Raw genomic sequence first — 22,651 nt, forward strand, 5'->3', positions numbered from 1 at the left:
GAAGGTAGGCTGTACTTTGACTCCCCCTACTGATGGGCCTTTATCTGAGGGTTTAGGAAGGAGGTTTTCCTTGCCTTTGATAATGCAAGTACTTTAAATTGCTAATACCACCTGTCAACTTTTTGCTATCCCGAGATCCCCTCAAAGATAATATTTGTAAGTACTTGAGATAAGAAATTCTGAACATTATATCACCATCTATAGCAAAACTGTACCCGAATTCTACACCCAATCAGAGGAAACCACGTCTTAATCGATGGCATTTGAGAACCTTGTCGAAAATCTCAAGATTTGCATTTTTGTTGTTTATATATGAAAAGTAGCATGTCTTGCTTGACATATCTTGCGCTTGATCCGTTTCTAACTGCACCCAAAAAAATCTCTTACCACAGATTTTGCTAAATCCCTGAAAAGATCATGTGTGATGAAGTAATGACTACCTATTCTTGATGACTCAAAAAAAAAAAAAAAGACCTAGACTTTACATCATTGAAAATTTCATCACCCACTTCTTCAAACCTCATATTTTTATGAGTAGGATATACTAAGCCATCAGCCATCAATAATTGGATTATGATATTCTTGTGTACATGATAATTTTTGGGAAAGATGGAGCAATATGCAAAGCAACATTTAAGATTTGAAAGTAGATAATGGTAGCTCAATCTTAAAGATAGGATAATATAGCTATCATTTCCTGATAATTTCCAAATGCCGCTTTTTTGCATATTATTTGGAGGATTAATATGTAAAATATGCTGTTTTTGACCATTCCAGATTCCCATTTCAATGTAATAATATTACTTTACCTTTCCTTTTCCTATGGCTATATATACACACACACATATATATTATATCACCATCAATCAAATTTAACTAATGTCAAATGAAGAAATTCGACCAGCGTAATTTTTTATCCGCAGTGTTTTAATTTGTGGCCTTACGTAACAGATGAACTATATATAATTCTACCTTGCTGTTACCTTCAACATGGTATTGCCACTGCCATGACAATAACATGTGGCCGCTGGAAATTGGAACTCAACTAAGCCCAACAACAAATTTTAAAGCCCAAAATATGCAAACAACTATTCTCATTACGAGCTCTTAGAATTATGTGTACCCAAAAAAAAACTCCTAGGATTATAATTTTTCCAATGACATAATACACCAATATAAACAAGAGCCATATGAAATAAATATATATTTTCTTACCATTAATAAACTGCCTCACGAAGGAGTATCCCCATAAACAAAATGTAGGAACAGAACAGGATCATATAGTATAGACAAGGACATAAGGTAACGCATTAATTGATAATCAAAACCCTCTTACTCAAATTGTAAACGCACAACAAATTATTGAACAACCTTCGAGGAACATGAAGAAAAACATAGTTAAAAAAAAGCAAAAAGACATCTTCCAATTTTATACATGTCTCAGTTTGAGCTCAATGCATGCTATGATCGAGAACATTCGTCTGATGATGATTCAGGTTTTAGGTTGAAGTTGGAGAGAGAAAGCCTTCAAGGAGAGAAGGACCTCTTTCAATCGGAGCTTAGCATCTTCATCAATCAAGTCGCCAGTATGAGGATTGAACTTAGGAGGAGGCTGAAATGCATTGAGGAAGAACTCAGGCTTGTTGATGAAGTGAAGATCAAGAAAGACTCCAATGTGACGAAGATGAAATTGGCCTCTTCCACCACCTAAGCTCCCTCCTGCACTAACAATGGCCGCAGCTTTGCCTCCCCACACATTGGGAGGTCTTGATGCCCAGTCAAGCGCATTCTTCATTGGTGCTATTACAATAATAAAATACCCATGTTCACTAAAAGTAACAGATTTAATGTTATGTGAGTGAGTGGTTGTGCGTGGAAGGAATCAAGAAAAGAAAAGCAAAAGTAAAAGAAGAGAGGTTGGTTTACTGTGCTTCCACTCCTTTATTGCCAGCGTAATTTATAAACAATTATATGTTTTTATAAAAGATAAAAGTTTATTTTTTATCCTCTAATATTAGATAAAATTTCAGCTTAGTCCTTCAATTTAATTTTATAAGGCGTCATTTGGATCTTAACCCTAATATATTTTAGATTGCATATGCTAATAATTATTATTTAAAAAATTAAACGTAATATTTCAGAATGTTTTGTTAACGACTAAAATTTCAGTAATAACTTTTTTTTGGGTTAATGAACCTGATAGTGTCAGAATTAGATGACTGAAAAAAAACTACTTTATAAAATTAAGGAAAAAAATGAAATTTTGCATGAAGTTAAAAATCAAATCTACAATTTTCTTATAAAATATTGATGATTCATGTAGATCACTATTTTGAATTTTATTCAAAGGGTGACAAATTATTTTGGAATTTACGCAAATTTCTTTTAAATTAAAGCAAACTACATCACATTATTGCAAAGGTGGAATAAGGCATAAGTAGTAGTTAAGGGTTTAATCATGTAACAAAAATAATCATAAACTGGTTCTATATATAGAGTATAACTACCAAAAGTAAATTATATGTCTTTTTTAATTTTTGTGGGAACGGATGTGTTCATTTAGTTCATTAACAAATAATCATCACATCCGTCGGATCCAACTATCTCCTAAATATAAATAATGGTAATGGCCAAAAAAGCAAAACCAATAACTGTGCATTTTAAGCAGCTAGGTTGTCCCCCATGATTACAACTTTTAATCTAAATATTCATTGATTTAAATTGTTAAAAGATAACTTCTTATAATTTGATGTCTGAATATTTTTTCATATTACTCTAATTGTAAAAGATATTTCTAAAACAAAACAAATTGTTTGGGGGGATAATATTAGGATAACCTTAATACGCTCCCGTCCAATTAATTAAAGCAAGTGAATCAAAAAGTGTTAATAATTCCATCACCAATTTTTAATATAAGAATTAGTTTAACTTTCAATTTGTTCTAAATACTTACAGTCCATTTTGTTTATTATATTTATATATTTTTTTAAAGTAATCTTTATAGTAGTTGCACTTATTAAATATTCTATCGATTAGTACTTCTAATTAATATACATGATTATAAAACCTATTTTGTAACGCAAAAAGAGTAATATATAAAAATTAGAATAAATACTTTAAGTAATTTTGTAAGGGGCGAAAATGGTTACGAGGAACCAAAATGAAGTGTCAACAGAACCATCCATGGCAGAGAAAAGCAGCTTCTGGAAAGAAACAGAAGGGAGGATTTACCAGACACTGAGAAATTATACTCAGGAGAAGCGAAAAGAAAACAATCGGCTTCTAGAATCTTCTGGCGAAATGCTTCAACTTCCGCCGGAAACCTCCCTTCTTCTTCAAGATCGGTATTCAGCATCGGCAGAGCAGCGATCTCGACGTGCTCAATCTGGAGACCTTCAATGGCTCCCTTGCTTAGCTCGATCGCTAACGATCCAAATTCCACAAATCAGATCCGTACAACCGAACAAGCAAAGAAACAGAGACAGTGTGTGCAAACAGATTAGAAGAAGCATTTGATTCATTCTTCAGAGAAAATTTTGATTATAACAGACAGAACAGCATGAGATATATAATGCGCCAAGTTCTGGAAAGAATCCTAATAACGCAAAAGGAAAACGTTAATAATGGAGTAATTAACCAGCTCGAAGGAGGCCTCTGTTGTATGAGGCTTTACGAAGTGAACCGCAGATGGCCGCAACCTTCACCGGCACCGCCGCACCGACAGACCCTGCGAGTGCCATGCTTCCTTCAAAGTGTGAAGAGATCAATGAACACTTTCAGGACTGAAGAGATCGAAAAATTGACAGAATAAATAGAGCGGAAAAGGGGTGAGGTGAGTGTGCGTTCCTTTTGTTTGTTTATTATGTTTCCCAAGACAGCATGTGGGGTTAGTGAGTGCTATTGCTTTATTTTGGCACTCTTGCCAAAATAACTTTAGGAAACCAAGGTTTGGCATAAAAAATTATCAAACACTTTACATTTTTATAAAATCATAATTGAGCTCTAAAATAATTATTTGACCCATCTAAATTATAGTTTCATGAAAAAAAAAATTGTTTTTTGAAAATGTGATCCTTTTTTTTTTTACATTGTAATACTATTTTTGGTTTTTAATATAAGAACTAATTAACTAATTTGAATAGATTAAAAAAATTAGTTAAGTTAGTTATCTGTAATAAATAAATGTTGTTCCCTAAAATACTTTTCTAATCATGTATATTAGTTAGAAGTATCATTTAATGAAAAATTTAACATGTACAACTACTACAAAGACTATTTAAAAAAAAAGATAAATATGAAAAATAAAATAGATTGAAATTTTATATTTAGAACCAAATTGAATATCAAAATAGTTCTTGTATTAAAAATCAAAAATGATATGCTGCTAAAAAATTTAGTTGTGAATTTAAAATCTTTAAGGCAAAATAAATCTTTTTGTTTGCAAAAAAAAATCATTTTTCTAAAAATATATTTAATCTTATATTTTATAAATATATATACATATATTAATTATTTATTAATTATATTTTTTTATATATTATTTATTATCTTGATAAAAAAATATATTATTAACAAATTTATTATGTCAAATAAAAATATATTATAAAATCTAATTATTGTATTAACTTATATCTTTTTTAGTACTTGGTACATATAAAAAATACTTTTGATAACAACTATCTAAACACTTTCACTTTATCAGAATCACTTTTTCACAAAATCTATTTTTTCAAAATCTATTCTCAAAAATAAATTTTTCCCTATAAACTATTCTCCAAACCATGGTTTGTTTTTATCCAAACACCCCGCAGATAGAGAGCATTGAAAATGAAAGATAAAAATTAAGATTAAAAATTTTTATTAAAAAGGTATTTAGTATGAGAGATTAATTATTACATGGGATGAGATAAATCTATATACTCCTTCAGTTCTTAATATAAGACCCATTTAACTAATTGATTAAATTAAAAAACTTAGGTAAGTTAGTTCATTATAAAAAAAAAGTAATACATTTTTTCTAAAACACTATAATCATCTTTCTTAATACCCCATCTCCCTCTTCTACTTGATTATGGTTGAGAAAGTATCCATAGGGGTAATTTAGAAAAAATTTATAAATATGAGAAATGAGTATTATATTTAAGACTAAAACTAATTTAAGAATTAGGTCCTGTATTAAGGACCAGAAGAGTATGTAATATTAGGAAGTATCATGAGAAAAGTGGTATTTCCTAATATGACCTTTATAGGTTTGTTTAATTCTATATAACAAACAATTATTTATGCTAAATGTTTCTTTAATTTTTTTCTCAATTATAATTACAGTTCATGTCCCTCATTTTTAATATTTTATAGCAAACGGGACTTATATGTATATATATTATACACGCGCGTACATACGTATGTGTATATAACTATATATAAACACGAAATGGTTAGTTTTGGGTTGGGTTCTTTGAATTCGGGTACTAAGGACAAGGGGGGAGACCGAAGTTTTTATTAAAAGGGGGCTGCGGCCGCCCCAATGGACAGTCACATTGTTTCCTGCATGTGAATAATCCTGCCTCCCGTACCTAATGTGAAAATTAATTGGGGAATTTTATTTAATTTTAAATATAAAATTTTAATTTATTTTATTTAAAATATTTTTTAAGTGCGTTTAACATCCTAAGATATATTTTGATGCATTCTGCATGCTGAAGTATTCTTTCAGATATTGAATATGTCATATTCTATTAATTTTAATCCTAAAAATGATGAATATAAATTAGGTCATGGGTTAAGCAGGGTAGCTAATAGAGAGACAGAAGACCAGACCGGGACCAGAATATTATTTTTGAAATATCCGATCAATATTGAATAGAATAGGAATATGGACTGAAAATTCTAAAAAATTTCTCAAAAATTATGAAAAATATAATAGAAGGTAAAAAATAGTATTTGAGGTCTGGAAGATGAAAATGGGATGAAAATAATTTATTTTATAATTTTCTATATGTTTCTAGAATTTTGGCTAATTAAAGAAATATTGGCTAAATTGAATTATTTAAAATATATAAGGGCCTCAATAATTCATGAAAAAATTACAAAAATTATTTTAAATATTATTATGAATTTTAAAATTATTTTCAACCTCTAGAGATGTAGAGGTTAGTTTTAAATTATTTAAAGCTGAAAATTTTATCGGTAAAGGGTTGATTTCAGAGAAAATTCAATTGGAGGAGTTATAGACCAAAATAAAATATGAGAAAATTTGGAGAATCATTTTTCATTGAAAGGTTGCTGTTGGTGTAAGTAAACAAATTTTAGGAGGCAGTGAATGTAACAGGATTAGAGAAAAATTCAACTGATTACGTAAAATTACACAGTGTGGTAACGTTAAGCTTGGTGGAGCCAAATTTTTTCCCATTTTTCTGCCTTGAATGGTGCCATCTATGAGGATTGGGGACCTAAATAGAATCATATAGTTTGTAAAAGGATAGAGTTGGAAGAATAGATTTTTAAATAAAACATGTGAAATTTTCACATGTGAATGATTAGGTATCTTATGAGGTGGCAATCTGCATTAAATGTGGAGGAAACTTCAGCTCACATGTGGTGGAAAATCAAGGGAGGATGAAGGAGATTTGTACATGTGTTATGTGATAAAAACCAAGGGTAAGATTGTGACACATGGTAAGCTAATTCAAGGTCTATATATATATATATATATATATATATATCACTTCCTCTCTATTTCTTTCACCTTTCTTTTGGCCTATTTGGAACTTTACAGGGAGAGAGCATTTGTCCATTTGAGGAGGAAGAAGAGGAGAGAAAAAACAAGCCAAAACCAAAGTGAATCAAGTGTTTAATCAAGGTAAAAGCTTTACTGTCCTCTCTAGTACTTGATTCTATATGGTTTGATGGTTTTAGACTTAGTTTTGATGGAGTTTGGTGATTGAAACCCTAAGAGATAGGTGCTGCATGAAATTATTTTGATAGATTATGATTGAAATTAAGTTGTTATATGGTTTAAAGGATTGGAAATGATTGTTAGGTAGTCGTTAAACCTTATTATTTGAAAGTTATCAAATTGTATATAAAGAGGGGACTGTTCAGCAAAGTAAAGATGGATATCCTAAGGTTTGATTTTTGTTATTTTGATACTTCCAATAGATTTAGAAGATGATTTTGTATAGGGATATAAGGAGAACATGTGCTTCAAAGCATTAAAATTGAAAATAAAATTTTAAACTCTAAGGGACCCCATTCGGCCAAGAGGAGAAGTGATAGGAGAATTGGATTAATGAATCTAAGGTTCAAAAATAGATTCTACATAAAAAATTGTGTAGGAAACACCTATAGGAGTTATGAAAATATTGGTGATACTAAAACCCTAAAATAATGGAAAAAGGGGTAGGGTTTTAGGAAGAATTATGTAATGAATGATATAATTGATTTGGAATGCCATTATTCTTATTGTTTGTTAGGTTATTTTAGTGAGTAATTAGAGGCCCAAGAACTAAGAAAGGTATTCGTGTGATTAAACTCGAAGAGGTAGCATGAAATTTATAATTTTAATATTAACTTGTTTGATTATTACATGATATACTGCTTTGAATTTATGCCATGTGGTACTTGAAATTGTTGATGGTAATGTACTTGATTTGTTTGTATGGTATGCCTTGGCAAGATGCATCAATGTACTAATTTAGAATGACTTGATATGATTTTTACATGGCATAGAGTAAAGAGATGCTTTGTAGAATTGATTGTAATATATTTTGCATGTTTAATATTATTGTTGTAAATCCTTTGCTACTAAGATTTCTATGAAATCTCATTCCTTTCTATGTTTAAATACCACCAATAGGGCAGACAAGTGGTGTGGCCAAGGGCAAGCAAGTGATGTCTCTATGAAAAAAAATGTTATTGAAATTATAATGAATTTTATGTATAAGTTTTGTAATATTTGTGGATTGATATTTGGATGACTTTTAGAGATTACAAATTATGTGAAATTACTTGTTATATAATATGATATGTGGGTGAATCATGTTTGAGCGGTTATGGTTTTAATTTGACAAGTTATGCATAAAAGAGATGAAAGATGACCTAATTAGAGGCAAAATTTGATTGTGCAAAATTTTGAGCAATTAAAAGAGTCTGGACATGAAACTTAACATTTTAATAGTTCATTATTTTTAGCTTTAAAATGAGTAGTATTTTATGAAATTTGAAATTTATACAAAAAGTTATGCCTCTCTAAAATTAGGTGTAAATTCTGAAAAATTAAAAAAGTTACTAAATAAACAATGCACTTTGTCATTGAAACTGAGCACACATGAGTTAAGTTCATACTTTGGATACATTTTTCTTTTAAAAAGCTCATTTCAAGCTTTAAGTAGGATTTAGAATCATATCATTTTGATTTTTTTAGAATTAATTATGACTTTCAAAGTTTGACAAAAGTTAGGGTTACCATGAATAGTAACCCGAGAAATTAAATTTAAAAATTCAAATTTTTCTAACTTAGTACTTGTAAAATGGTTCCAATTGCTCCTACTTAATATAAAATTAGGTAATAAATTGAGGTGTGACAAAATGCGCATGAAAAAAAACACTTTAGGTACTTAATACATTATAAAATATTTTAAAATGTTGGATGCACTTGAAAAAACATTTCAAAATGCTAAACGCACTTTCATGCAATGAGTAATTTCATATTCAAGTTGAGCAATGGTTTATGATGATAAATAAGCTGTCTAATTTCAAAAATAAATGTATAAACCGCCTAATTAAGTCATCTCAAGTCTCAATTAAGATCATGGTTTAAAAAGAATCAAACTGAACCAGTTAATTCATATATTAAAAAAAAAAACCGCGCTAAATGGATCATTGGTCTGATATGATTTAGTGCATGAACTGATGGAAGTTCAACCTAATATGACCTAAATTGAACTACTCCTCCGGTCCTTAATATAGGACCCAATTGGTCAGTTGGTTTTGGTCCTAAATATAAGACCCATTTCTCATATTTATCAATTTTCTCTAAATTACCCTTATGGATACTCCTTCAACCATAATCAAGTAGAAGAGGAAAATGAGGTATTAAAAAAGATGATTATGGTATTTTAGGAAAAAAGTGTCACATTTTTTATAATTAACCAACTTACCTAACTTCCTTAATCTAATCAAATTAGTTAAATGAGTCTTATATTAAGGACCGGAAGAGTAGTTATATAACACGATCAACCCGGGCAAGTTCGGTAGATTGGCTGGTTTTTGCGTACAAAAGAAGCAAATGACATCATTTTGTTCTTAATTTTAGTTATTAAAGGATGTTAAAAGAATATTATCAATATTATTATATTTTGTTATTGTTACAATTAAACTATTATTATATTTTTTATATATTTATTATTGGTGATTATCAATATTGTTGTAGTTTGCTATTGTCAGTTAAGTTATATTATTTTTATATAAGCAGTCTAACTTCAGGTTAACTTCAATATGATCCATTGACTATTAACTCAACATCTCAATTAGTTTATTATGGGCTGGTTTTGAGTTTTAGCGCCTTGATTAACATCGTGCTGATAAATTTGGATAATACTATCTTTGGTTTTAATTATAAAAAACGAGTTCTTATAATTAGGATCAGAAGTAGTATATTATTTTTCAAAACCCTTTTATAGAAATTAACATGCACACAGCTCACAATATATACTACATGAAGAAAAACTGAATGCTCAAATGCATTGATCCATTTCAATTTTAAACCCCAACATAACTGAATGCTGCCGCCTGCCAACTACAGTCATCCATCCATACATGACAAAACCAGATTCCCAAAACTAATCAAAGTTACCCCCAGATTATGATTTTGATCGAAAACCAACAGATTTCTAAACACAAATAACAGAAATTATTCTAGAAACTGAAGTGGATTAAGCATCAATAATAATCAGTTGTTATTGTTAGATCGGAGCTGGAGGGAGAAAGCTTTCAAAGAGAGAAGGATTTTCTTCAACCTAAGCAAAGTATGTTCATCAGGAAAGTGGCCATGAGCATCGAGCTTTGGAGGAGGGTGGATGATGTCGAGGACGAACTCAGGTTTGTTGACGAAATGAAGATCAAGAAAGACTCCAATGTCTCGAAGATGGGATTGGCCTTTTGCACCACCAAACAGCCCTGCTGCACTTACAATGGCCGCAGCTTTGCCCCCCCACATGTTGGGAGGCCTAGATGCCCAGTCTAGTGCATTCTTCATTGGTGCTGTTAATTATACAACATGAATTAACATACTCTAGTTTACAAAAATAAGACACGTTGTATTAAAATTCAACTCAGGTTGCTTGATCTGACTAGTGAACCGATGAACTAGTCCACCAACCGACCTGATTAAGAGTTTTTGATGGGTCGATCAAGGGGGATTTAATATTTGTTTCCTTTTCTTGCTAAATTTAAAATGACACCATTTTGAGTTTACAAATTTTATTTTAAAAAATAGCAGCCCTTCAAATTGCTGCTTTAGTAGCTTTGTTTTGTTGAATTATGCACATGAATGTTCTATTTACTTATTAATTGGCACTTTAAAATATTACTGTTTTCTAGATTATGCATAAATATTTTTGTTTATTTTTGTTAGGTTTATATTATTTTAATTATAATTGGATTGATTAAATAAGAATTTTAGTGGGGGTTGTGGACAATCTGATTCTGAGTAATATGACTTTTCAAAATTGATTTTGACGAAAATGAGTTTTGTAAGTAATTTTTGTGTGGTGACTTTTTCCCCCCTTAAAAATGATTTTTAAAAGAATTTCATTGATTTTTTTTCAATATTGTTTATCAAGATCACTTTTTATTCGGGGAGAATGACAATGAAGCCCCAAATAAAAAATATGATTACTAAAAAATCCTAAAAAACTATAGAGCAACTTGTAATGACAAGTTTCAAAATAGTAAACAATTGTTCTCTTATCATTAAAACTTCAAGTAATTATTTTTTTTATCTCAGATATCATTGTAATTCTCTCTTCTAATGAGTAATTATTAATAATTACTGCAAAGAGTATAACTTTTTCTCTTTTGCCAACAAAGAGTATATAACTTTTATTACTCTCTCCGGTTTACATTTTTTGTTGAAATTTTCCATTGTGCTTTTATTATTTCATTTAATTAATCAGTAACTATAAGTTAATAAGGACATACTTATATCAAATTTTTTATATCTATTATATCAAGTTTTTCAATCATACATAAACATGTGTCTTATTTTTAAAATATTAGAATTTAATAATATTTAATTATAAATTCATATTAAACAAAAAAGGACACATGACTATATGTGTGATTGAAAAACTTAAGATAATTGAGCTAAGTTTTTCCCCGTTTAATAAATGATAAAAGGATTGTAATATCATTTAAATAAAAATGCGAAGTTAAATAATCAAATAATTTAAATGATATCAACAATTCAAAATTAGTAATGCAACATTTTAACAAAACGATTAATAAAAGGAAAAAAGTTTTTTAAAAGAAAAAAAAAGAAAAAGCAAACGTGAGTGACAAAATAGAAAGGACAATATCAGCAAAATCATTCACAGGACCTTTTTTTTTTTAATTTGAAATGAAAACGAAGTTGCTTCTTTTTTTATTAAAAAAAAAAGTGTAGACAAATTTTTGGAAAAAAGGTCGTCTTATCAGCTTGGAGACCTCTAAAGAAACATCATCCACATCCTGTAAACAAACATCGTTTTGTGAGAAAGAGACTCAAGCAAATCACCAGTGACGGAATAATTATACTCCGGAGAAGCGAAGAGAAAACAATCGGCTTCCAGAATCTTCCGGCGAAACGCTTCCACTTCCACCGGAAACCTCCCATCTTCTTCAAGATCTGTATTCAGCATCGGCAGAGCAGCGATGTCAACGTCCTCAATCTGGAGACCTTCAATGTCTCCTTTGCTTAACTCGATCGCTGCATCACAGATCCAAATCCCCAAATCAGAACCATATATTAACCTGACAATCAAAATCAATCAAAACAGAGAGAGATAGAGAGAACGAGGAGAGCGGTAGTTGACGGATTAACCAGCTCGAATGAGGCCTCTGTTGTACGAGTCTTTACGCAGCGAACCACAGATAGCCACCACCTTCACCGGAGCCGCCGCCGTGAGTGCCATGCTTTCTTCTAAAGCGTGATGAGCCTCTTGAGTCAACGACGGTATGAAGAATGAAGAGAATGAAGATATCAATAGACACTTAAATAGCAAAAGGATGATGGTGCATGGTTTAGTGATGGCCTCCCCAGAAGGATATAATATTAGGCGGGCGCTCTCCTTTGCAATTTTATAATGCAATTTGTAATTAAAGTAGTAGCCGTCTCACTTGAAAAAGAGAACATAAGTTTAAATTTTAGACAACATATTTGTTGAGAGGGTTATTTTTTAACCGCTCCTAGCTCAAAAAAATTAGTTTCAAGTCTAATACTTATCCGATCCTTAATATAAAACTTATTTAATTAAATTTGATTAAATTAAGAAAGTTACATAAATTAGTTAATTATAAGAATGTGACATATTTTTTCTAAACATCATAATCATCTTTCTTAATACCCCATCTCCCTCTTCTACTTGATTATGGTTGAGGGAGTATTCACAGAAATAATTTAGAGAAAACTGATAAATATGATAAATGAGTTTTATATTTAAGACTAAAATTAACTTAACAATTGGGTCAGATATTAAGGACCGGAGGAGTATGATTTAAAAATACTTTTGTTTCATCTAAAAAAGTCTTATATTAAAAACTATGTATATCTCACTACAAGAAGAAATATCTTGACGTTGATCGCCACGCTGATCACTCAAACCAAACTCGCCTTACCTGGCTCAATGTACTAACTTTGTTTAATCCCCCGCCTCTCCCCCACAAAAAAAAAAAAAAAACAAAACAAAAGTTTAAGTTGCCTATTATGTGGGACGAAACGGCTGGTTTTCTAAACTTAAGTTATGTTCATACGTTGTGTTTTTTTCAATATAGGAACGTACAAAGACCAAACAATGATTGAGTTGACCACAAACGCGTTGCTCAATCTTCATGCATTTGAACCAAAACTTCGCATGATCATGTAAGACTAAGGTTTTTGCCTTATTTCCAAACAAATTACTAAAAAATTATAAACAATAAAAACTAGCTTATTTATTACTACTTTCGATTTTTAATATAAGACATTATTTAGCTTTTATTTGTGTCCTAAATATAAGACCTCAATTCACTTTGTCTATCATATTTATATTTTTTTAAGATAATCTTTCTAACAATGATAACTCTAGCTAATACATTTGATTAGTAAAGATATTTTTTTTAAAAAATAACATATATTTATTACAAATAACTAACTTAACTTATTTTCTTAATCTCCTCAAATTAGTCAACTGGCTCTTATACATAGGACTAGAGGCAGTAACAAATATATAATAACTTCCGTCTAAGATATAGTATTCCCTTAAAAATAATATCAAGATAAAAATATAACATTCTTTAAAATTATAAAACTCAATAATTAAGCCTTATTATTATATAGTATCAAGTTAAGAAATCAATTTAACATCTTAATTAAAAATAAAATATTAATTTCTTAAAATTTTCATAATAATAAAAATTTTATCCATTAAGATGTACCAATAAAAGTATTCTCATAAAATCAATTAATGCTCTGAAAAAATTTATAATAATCCCTCGATTCAAAATATAAGTATCCAATGATTAAATTATGGAACTCATGAAGGTAGTTAAAATTGATTAAAAATAATAGTATGTAAAAATATAATTTATTTTTCTAAAACACTCTTATTTATGAAGAGGTAGTATGTGGGAGAATAAAAATAAAAAATATATTAAATAATTAGATTAATTCACATTATAGCCTATAAAAGAACAAATTCCTTTAAAAAATTTATACTTATATTTTGAAGCGAAAGGAATAATATATATTCCTTAGGTCAAACAAGATTAGATTAGACTTTTACTTTAGTATTCAACTTGACCAAAAAAATTTTAAAAAAAAACTATTTCACATTCTTAATATAAGATTTATTTTCTAAATAAACAACGCTGGCAAAAAAAAGTTTGTAAATAGGAAACTAGATTTTATAGTAAAAACCGGAGATAGTAATACATTATGTTGCGTAGGATGTGGATTATTAATTAAATCATGGTATTTTGCATATATCATCCCTTGCCCATTATTAGGTTGTATTATAGATTTGTTAAATTAACATGAAAGCATAAATTGTATATCAATGAAAATCATAATATATTTTTTAATTCGTACTTTTTATAAGTCATTTATAATATATTTCAAACAAATTAAAAGAAAATCTTTAACTTTATTAATTCTTTATTAAAATTTAATAATTTTCTAACTTCATTCCTATTTAATATATATTATATCCTCTAAAATAAAATCAATAAAATAATAAATAAGAATTAAAATTATACATTTATATGAAAAAAATTTCTCTCTACTCGGGGGTATATTAATATGCAATGAAAAGATTACAAATAATACGATCCTTCAGGCAGTAAATGGGATGTGATAAGTGATTGGATCTAGCCGATATTCCTATGTAAAAAATTCACCAGAAAAAAAAAGAAGAAGAAAGATTACAAATATATCTAAATAGAAGAACTATTTTATTTTTATATTTAAAACAGGACGGAGTATATTATTTATAGTACGAGCATCCAGCCAGCCCATATAGGGGTAAGTGGAAGTGGGCGGGGACCTGGGCTCGTGGTTGCGTAAGCAGTGACGGTTCAGGGTTTATTTCATTTTTGTACAGATCTGGAAAAAGATACACACAAAAATTAATATTAATTTTAAATATAAAATCTATTTTATATGTTTATTATTATTTTTGCAAATGAATAACTAAGTATGCGACTAAACCTAAGCAAATTTAAAAATACCTCTTCCAACTCTAAATATAATTAAAAAATTTATTTTAATTTTAAATATAATATTTTAATTTATTTTGGCTTGTAAATTTATAATTTTTTTCTTAAAATATCTTTATCGATTGTAAATAGTTCTCATTAAAAAATAACTCCAATTCACATGAAACTAGTCGTTTCTTATCCTCCAGCCGGCCACCATTCTAATTTCTAATTTCTCGCGTGCTTATCTTTTTAGTTCATTTTTTTTCCCGTAAAATTACTACATAGTATAATCAGATCGAAGGAAAAAAATAAGTAAATACTCCTCCCGTCCTAATTATAAGACCCAATTGACTTATTTGAGGAGATTAAGGAAGTAAGTTAAGTTGATTATTTATAATAAATAAGTGTTGTTATTCCTAAAATATCCTTGCTAATTAAGTATATTGGCTAAAACTATTATTATTAGAAGGATTATCTTGGAAAAAAATACATAAATATAAGAGAGAAAATGGATTGGGTCTTATAATTAAGACCAAATAAAAGGTCAAATTGGATCTTATAATAAGGATCGGAGGAGTAACTCGAGACTACAAAGACAAGGAACGTAGAAAGCGACTGGCATACGAGGTCAGAGCGAGGGACGCACCAAAGTTTTTTTATACTAATAAATGGGGGCTGCGGCTGCCTTGGTACTGCTAATAATATTGTTTTTGTTCTTAAAATTGATTATTAGTGCTCATGACAGGTTGGCTGCTATTGAATTAAATTTAAAATTTTTAGGTGAACATAATATACTAATTCCTTAAAAATTTTCAAGACTGTGTTTGACCTCTATTTGGGTCTAACATTACCCAAAATATATATTAAGAAAAAAGAATACTCCGTCTTTCTTGACGTATGATATGATAGTTACTTAAACAACTTTGATAGATTTAAAAAACTAAAATAAATTAGTTAATTATAAAGAGTCTAAAATATTTAGAAAGAAATTATAAATATAAAAAAATAATTGAAATTTTATATTTAAAAATAAATCCAACCCCCAATAATTATTATAGGCTATATTAGAGAGGAGGGAGTACACTACCTCAAATAAGATTGTGTCTTTATCTATATATTTTTTGTATATATTATAAATTATAACTAAGTTTTATTATAAATTATAAATTACAATTGTATATATTATAAATTACAATAATTATTACAACTAATTTTTGTATATATTATAAATTATGTATTTCTAAATCAGTTGTACTCTACTAATAAGGATTGGATTTAGTGAAAATGATTAGTTCCTCATAATATGACGAATTAAAGTTCAAATCCATGCTAGAAAAAATGCTCATATTTAATGCCGATAAGACTGTCTCCAATAGAAAATACCTATGCGTAGTTTAAAAAAATGAGTTGTACTTTGTGATTAACGTAGAAGCAAGTTATAGAGTTGGATTTGATTTTTAATATAAGACTTTAATTTTTTTGTCTCTCATATTTATTATTTTTCTCAAATTAATTTACATATCTTATAAAATGATATATGATCTAACAGTATACATAGAGATTGGGTTAATATAATTTTTTGTCCTTAAAATTTGGGTTTATTTTTGTTTTAGTTTCTTAAATTTCAAGCTCATGGTTCTAGTCATTAGAGTTTAGTCCGTGTTAAAACATTAGTTCCCGAGGTGTGACAATGTCAAAATCGACTAAAATGTCATAAACAGCATTAAAGTGATAGTGTAAACTCACCTCATGACACCTAACTGGATCTTGTATGGATAACAGGAGAGGGGAAAAAAAGAACAAGTCCTAAAAATGTAGCTTTTTAGCCTCTTGTTTTTTCTTTATTGCTATTTGTTTTCAAAAGTTATTCACTATATTGCACTCTATTATCCATATAAGATCTAGTTAAGTATTATCTAGTGAGTCTACATCACCACTTTTAATATCATCGATGACAGTTCAGCAGATTTTAATACTGTTGTATCGTTAAGGACTAGTATTTTAAGACAGGCGAAATTTCTAGGACTAAAACCACAAGTTTGAAATTTGACGAACCAAAATCAAAATGGACTCAAATTTCAGAGATAAAAAATTATATTAACCTTAATTAATTTATTAGGCATTTTTAATAATTCAAATTAATCAAACAACTCTTATAATAAGGTTTTGAGATAGCACAATAACATGAAGGTATAAATTGTACGCCAATAAAAATCATTAGGTATTCATAATATGATGCTCCTCTAATCCTTAATATAGGATCTAATTATTAAGTTAATTTTAGTTCTAAATATAAGATCTATTTATCATATTTATCAATTTTTTTAAATTATCCCTATGGATACTCCCTTAATTATAATCAAATAAGTGAGGGAGAGAGGATATTAAGAAAGATAATTATGATATTTTAAAGAAAAAAAGTCATATTTTTTATAATTAACTAATTTATCTAATTTTCTTAATCTAATCAAATTAGTTAAATAGGTATTATATTAAGAACTTGAGGAGTAATATACAATGAAACGTTTACAAAAAAAAAATTATATTATTTAGTATGAAGAAATAAGGAGAGCTATGGTTATCAAGAGCAAAAAAGAAATAAGAGCTATCACGTGAAACGCATGGGCATGTATAAAGCTAGGTTGGTAGGGACCTGGGATCCCGGATATGTAAGCAGTGACGGATCAGAGTTTATTTATAAATTATAAATAAAGGGAGATGATATTTTATTATTTACATAGATTTGACATTCATGATTTCATTTAATTCTTAATTTGATTTATTGTAATTTAAATTTTCATTGCCGGGGACTGAGACCAAACTTCCAAAATCCATTTTTTGCCAAATTTGAGCAGTAATTTGGACCATTCATATTAGGAAAAATCTCAAAAAGAATACTTTTAAAATTTTAAAATCTCAAATCAAGAAGGACTACAAAAATATGTTGTTATTCATCTTTTAAATATTGTCTATTGTTATTAAAATATAGTAAACAGAAATTTTAAAATTAAAAGATATTTTTTTTGGATTCTCCTTTCTTATTACGGCATTGAATGGTCTAAATTTTGCCCCTATTGTTATGTTTTATTAGTTTCAGGAATTTTACTTTCTAATATTTTTATTTCAATTGAGTACAGACTAACATACAAATAATTTCTCATTTTTTATCAAATAAAAATTATACGGAATTATCAAATTCTGATTATATTTTCCACATACCATGACGATATACATATACACCCACATACAAAACCAAGCATAAAAGGAAAGTAGGAAACTTGTTCATATATGCAAATTTAAAAGTTGAAAGAACCGCGTTGTGTAGTTTTAATTTTTTAGTGATACTAGTGATGACATTCAATGATATTGGTGATCCACGATGGTGGTGACTATGGTCTTTTGGATAGAAAGGAGTAGATTTATTCTCATTGTTGGTGGTCATTATAGTGAGATCGAATTTGAACTTTAATTCCTATGGTTTTAAAGAGTTTAAAAAGGACTTGATACGAATTCAATGATGTTGGCTTTTTAGCTAACACCTTTAAGTATAAGGATCAAAATCAAAACTCATTCAAGTTTTGTACTTTTAATAATGAATTTGGATTTTGGTCTCTATACTTAATAGTGTTGATTTAGATCAAATTCTTATAAAATTATAAAGATTAAAAATCATGATTTTGTTTTTGTTTCTCAGAGTATCTTCCAACGCAAACAGTAAGAGACTAATCTCTCAGGATACTGTCAGACGTTGTAGCGGGAACCTCTTCCCAAAGATCAAATCCAGGATATGATAAATTAAAGCGTACAAATCCCTTCTATTTGGACCAATATTTGTTGGTAAAAAAAAAATCAGGATTTAAAACTACTTGGACCAGAACCATAACTATATGGCCTGTGATGTCTGATCCACAAGATACATCCATGGCCACTTGATGTGTCATGCGTTCCACATTGGGAAAAAGTTTCTTTCTCAGATTTAGCTAAAGGAAAGTCTAAACCCGTTGAGGCCCAGGCCATTGAAAAATGATGTTTCATTGATTATATTCCGGATTTGAATTTTGTATATTTAATGAAGGTTGATCTAGTTAAAAAAGCTAATTTTTCATAATACGACGAATTAAAGTTTGAATCCCCGTCAAGAGGGATGTCTGCATTTGGTGCTCGGTAGTATCTTTAGTGAACAAAAAAATTGTACATTTAAAGCCTTATAAGTTGACTAGCTGAGGATGCACTATACGGCGAATTCAACATGAGGAGCGTAGTTACATCAATAGCTTTAGCATTAGGATGTGGGAAGGGAAGAAAGTAAGCGATTTTAAGAACAATATCCTCAAGGAGTAACAAAAACAAGAAGAAGAAGCAAAAAGAGAAACAAAAACAAAAAGGTCGAAGCTTCCATGCATGCCACATGACAATAGTGAAGATCTCAAGGAATAGAATTTTTTTTAGGAAAAAAAAAGAAACAAAAAACAAAAAGGGTAGTCCAAATTTTCCGAAGTTGAAAAAGAAAAAAAAAGGAAGGAGAAAATCACAATCAAAGGATATTTCAAAATAAAAAGAAAAGATAATGAGTAGTTGAATGTGCCTGGAGTTTTGGATATTATTCTATGATATTGGACCTCTGTATATTAATTGAAAGGATAAATATAGATAGTAATTAAAGGTATACATACAACATTATGGATAATAACATTTAATTACATAATATAGAAATAAGTATTCCTCTAATCCTTTTTATAAGAACCTAAAATTAAATTGCCTCAATCCTTTTTATGAAATCCTAAGTGTGATTGTCTAAAAATTTAAACATTAAATGTGTTTTAACAATTTTTGCATCTAACTAATTTTATATATTATATTAATTAAAAAGTTTGCAACTTGACATATAGCATTTTCTTTCATATTTTCTCTGTTCTACTTGAGCTTTATAAATAAGGGTATGTTTAGAAAAAAAATTCATTTCTTACATATTTATTATTTTTAACTAATTTTAGTTATTTTTAAAATCATGTAATTCGATTATTAAAGTCTTATAAAAAAGATCATTAGGAGTAATAAATAAAAGGATCACTCATTTTTATTTGATTTTAGGTCATGAATTATACATTGTTTAAAGGTTTACAAAAGGACCGCATTATCGAGATATCAGCCATGATATATGAATAGCACAATTTATTAAAACTTTATACGACTATAGTACAAGTTTTTTTTTTACTATCTTTAAAATGCAATCTAAATTTTAATTTCTTGATAATCTATTCTCCAATCCCAAAGGCCAAATGCATCTTACGAAGTCTTGTTTGATAAAAGATTTATTAGATACAAAGAAACAAGAAAAGCGACAAATTAATAAAATGAATGACAAATTATCTCTACATATTTTCATACAACTTTTCTTCTCATCATATTTATAAGTTTGAGAGAGAATATTTTTAGCCCTATTTATAAGTTATATTATTAAATTTTTAATCTAAAGGCAATATTTTGTTTTTTATTTATTATTATGTAAACTGTTATTTTCTTGAAAAGCGTATTTAATATATTTAATTAAGATAAAATTAAAAAATTGTTAAATTTTAAGATATAATTAATAATAAGGTTTAAGGTCTTCATTAATTTTAATGAAACATGTTAAAAGTGACAAATAAATTAATAATTCTTAAAAATATTTATTATTGATTTATATGACTTATAATAAAAAGAATAGTTAAAAGGAAATAAATCAAGCTTTCCTGATTCATCTCATAAACATTGCATACAATGGCTCGTTAAATTCATGGAATTAGTGGCAACATAAGGGAATATAATTATAGGAAATGGAATGTAAATAGTATGTAATAACGATTATAGAACCTTTGTCTGGTATGTCATCAAAGAATCATGAAATTTATACTTTATCTCAAAAATTTAATAACGATTTTTTCAAAGGTAAAAACCTCGTAAGCTTAAAAATGAAAGATACAAATGTCTCAAAGTAAATTCATAGCAGGTATATTCAAGTAAGCTGTAATCCGAATTACATAGTCAAAATTATGTAATGAGATTTAGCTAATTTTGTTATAATACGTTGTAATTAGAATTAAGTTAGATTAGTGTATAAAAAAAAACTACATTAGATTTTTTTATTTAATCATAGGATTTTCCTTTCGAAACTCAAAATGTAAAGAGTTTTCGTCTCTCCTAGTAAGTACATTTTCTAAAATTCGAACTAAACTATATATATTAGATTGTTTTACTATGCCATAATGCCAACCAAAAATACACGAAGGAGAATGCATGGTAATTACTAATTTCCTTTTAAAATTACCTTGCATATCCAGAATAATTAATTAGGACAAAGCATGTGAATGAGTTAAAAATATAAAAAAAAATCAGGAGAATTAATTGAATTCTATATTTATAAAAAGCCGAAAGAAAAATTGAGACGAACATACAGTGATTAGCTTTTATATGTAGTCCGTCCTTCATCGCCGTGGTGACGCCTTCGTTGAAGAGACTACAAAGTACAACTTCACTTTTCAATCGTTTTCCTGAACTCTTTGATCCAAAATTCGTTCATTCTCGATTCTCTCTGCCTTTCTTCCTTTCTCGAATCACAAGCAAAGGTGCGAATCTCTCTCCCTTTCTTCTCTTAAATGCCATTCTCGTTTTTCACTTTTATTTTCCTACGTATACTCACAGCTTTATTCACAAACACGACTCTTTTGAATCGGCAATCACGTTTTCTTTCTCTGCGTCATCTGTATTCGACTGTCTTTTTAACTTTTTTTGGCACATTCTGCCCCTCCTCTTTTGTTTCTGTTTGATTATCTGGTTATGTCGTTGGATTTTCGCGCTGGATTTCAAGCTGTTAGTGCCAAACTCAAATGTGAATTGATTGTTGATGTTAGTAAGTGTGGTTATACATGTGATTAATCTAATTTCTGGAAATTATACATTCATGAAACGTGATGATTTGAGTCTCGATGATAGTAAGTGATTATTCTATTGTGACATACTTGTTTTGTTATCGTTTCAAATGAAAATTGGAAGGTGCAAGATTTGTGGCTTTAAAAGGAATATTGTTTTTCCACCTATTTTCTATTGTAACGTCAATGTGTGAACTGTATGTAACGTTGATTGAATAGGGAGGTTTCTACCTTTTGCGTGTTCTCCAAGTTTCGAATTATCCTTTCGATGTTTAAAATATGTGCCTTCCATATTTGTCACGTGTTTTCTTGACATAAGTCTGAATTTTACTCTGTTAAAATTTTTTTTTGAGAGCCGAAGATTGCGAACTGCTTGTGTTTATGTTTCGATTCGAAAGATTCGGTTTGTTTCCTTCCCACATTACAAATTTGATCATCTTTCCCCTCTATGATCGATATTGTTCATAATCTTTTCATCAACTGTTAGAAACCGTTGAAAATATCGAGACTGGAGAGAGTTTTAGCGTGCGAATTATTTTTATAAAGAATCAAATTATTGATAGTACTACCAAATAAAACAGTGCTTGAAAGTTATTTGAACTGATGGATTTATTTCGAAGTCACTGAAGAACACTTCGATATATTTTTCCAAAACTACTTTTTAATTTGTTCTTCAACTTCTTGCAGTTTCGTTACTCGGCATTCTTGAGGAGAATTAATCAAGGTCCTTTGCGCTGATGAGCTGAGAAATGAACATTGTACTGAGAGCTATTTGATTGTGAGGATCACAGGGTAGAGAACTTGCTCTAGGA

At 29.0% G+C, this 22,651-nt stretch overlaps 2 protein-coding genes across 2 annotated transcripts; both read right to left on the reverse strand.

Moving 5' to 3' along the window:
- Nucleotides 1-1,488: 1,488 nt before the first annotated feature.
- On the reverse strand, nt 1,489-3,809 carry LOC114752414 (NADPH:quinone oxidoreductase-like). Its single transcript, XM_028941162.1, has 3 exons — nt 3,638-3,809; nt 3,232-3,423; nt 1,489-1,800 (listed from the first exon to the last, which is right to left on the reverse strand). The coding sequence occupies exons 1-3, from the start codon at nt 3,738-3,740 to the stop codon at nt 1,493-1,495; spliced, it is 603 nt and encodes a 200-aa protein (XP_028796995.1). The 5' UTR covers nt 3,741-3,809; the 3' UTR covers nt 1,489-1,492.
- Nucleotides 3,810-9,932: 6,123 nt separating this feature from the next.
- LOC114752416 (NADPH:quinone oxidoreductase-like) lies at nt 9,933-12,230 on the reverse strand. Its single transcript, XM_028941163.1, has 3 exons — nt 12,080-12,230; nt 11,774-11,965; nt 9,933-10,260 (listed from the first exon to the last, which is right to left on the reverse strand). The coding sequence occupies exons 1-3, from the start codon at nt 12,168-12,170 to the stop codon at nt 9,950-9,952; spliced, it is 594 nt and encodes a 197-aa protein (XP_028796996.1). The 5' UTR covers nt 12,171-12,230; the 3' UTR covers nt 9,933-9,949.
- Nucleotides 12,231-22,651: the final 10,421 nt, after the last annotated feature.

The sequence above is a fragment of the Neltuma alba genome, unplaced genomic scaffold (genome assembly GCF_004799145.2).
Source record: "Neltuma alba isolate B1F8T4 unplaced genomic scaffold, ASM479914v2 tig00007376_pilon, whole genome shotgun sequence".
Lineage (NCBI taxonomy): Eukaryota > Viridiplantae > Streptophyta > Magnoliopsida > Fabales > Fabaceae > Neltuma > Neltuma alba.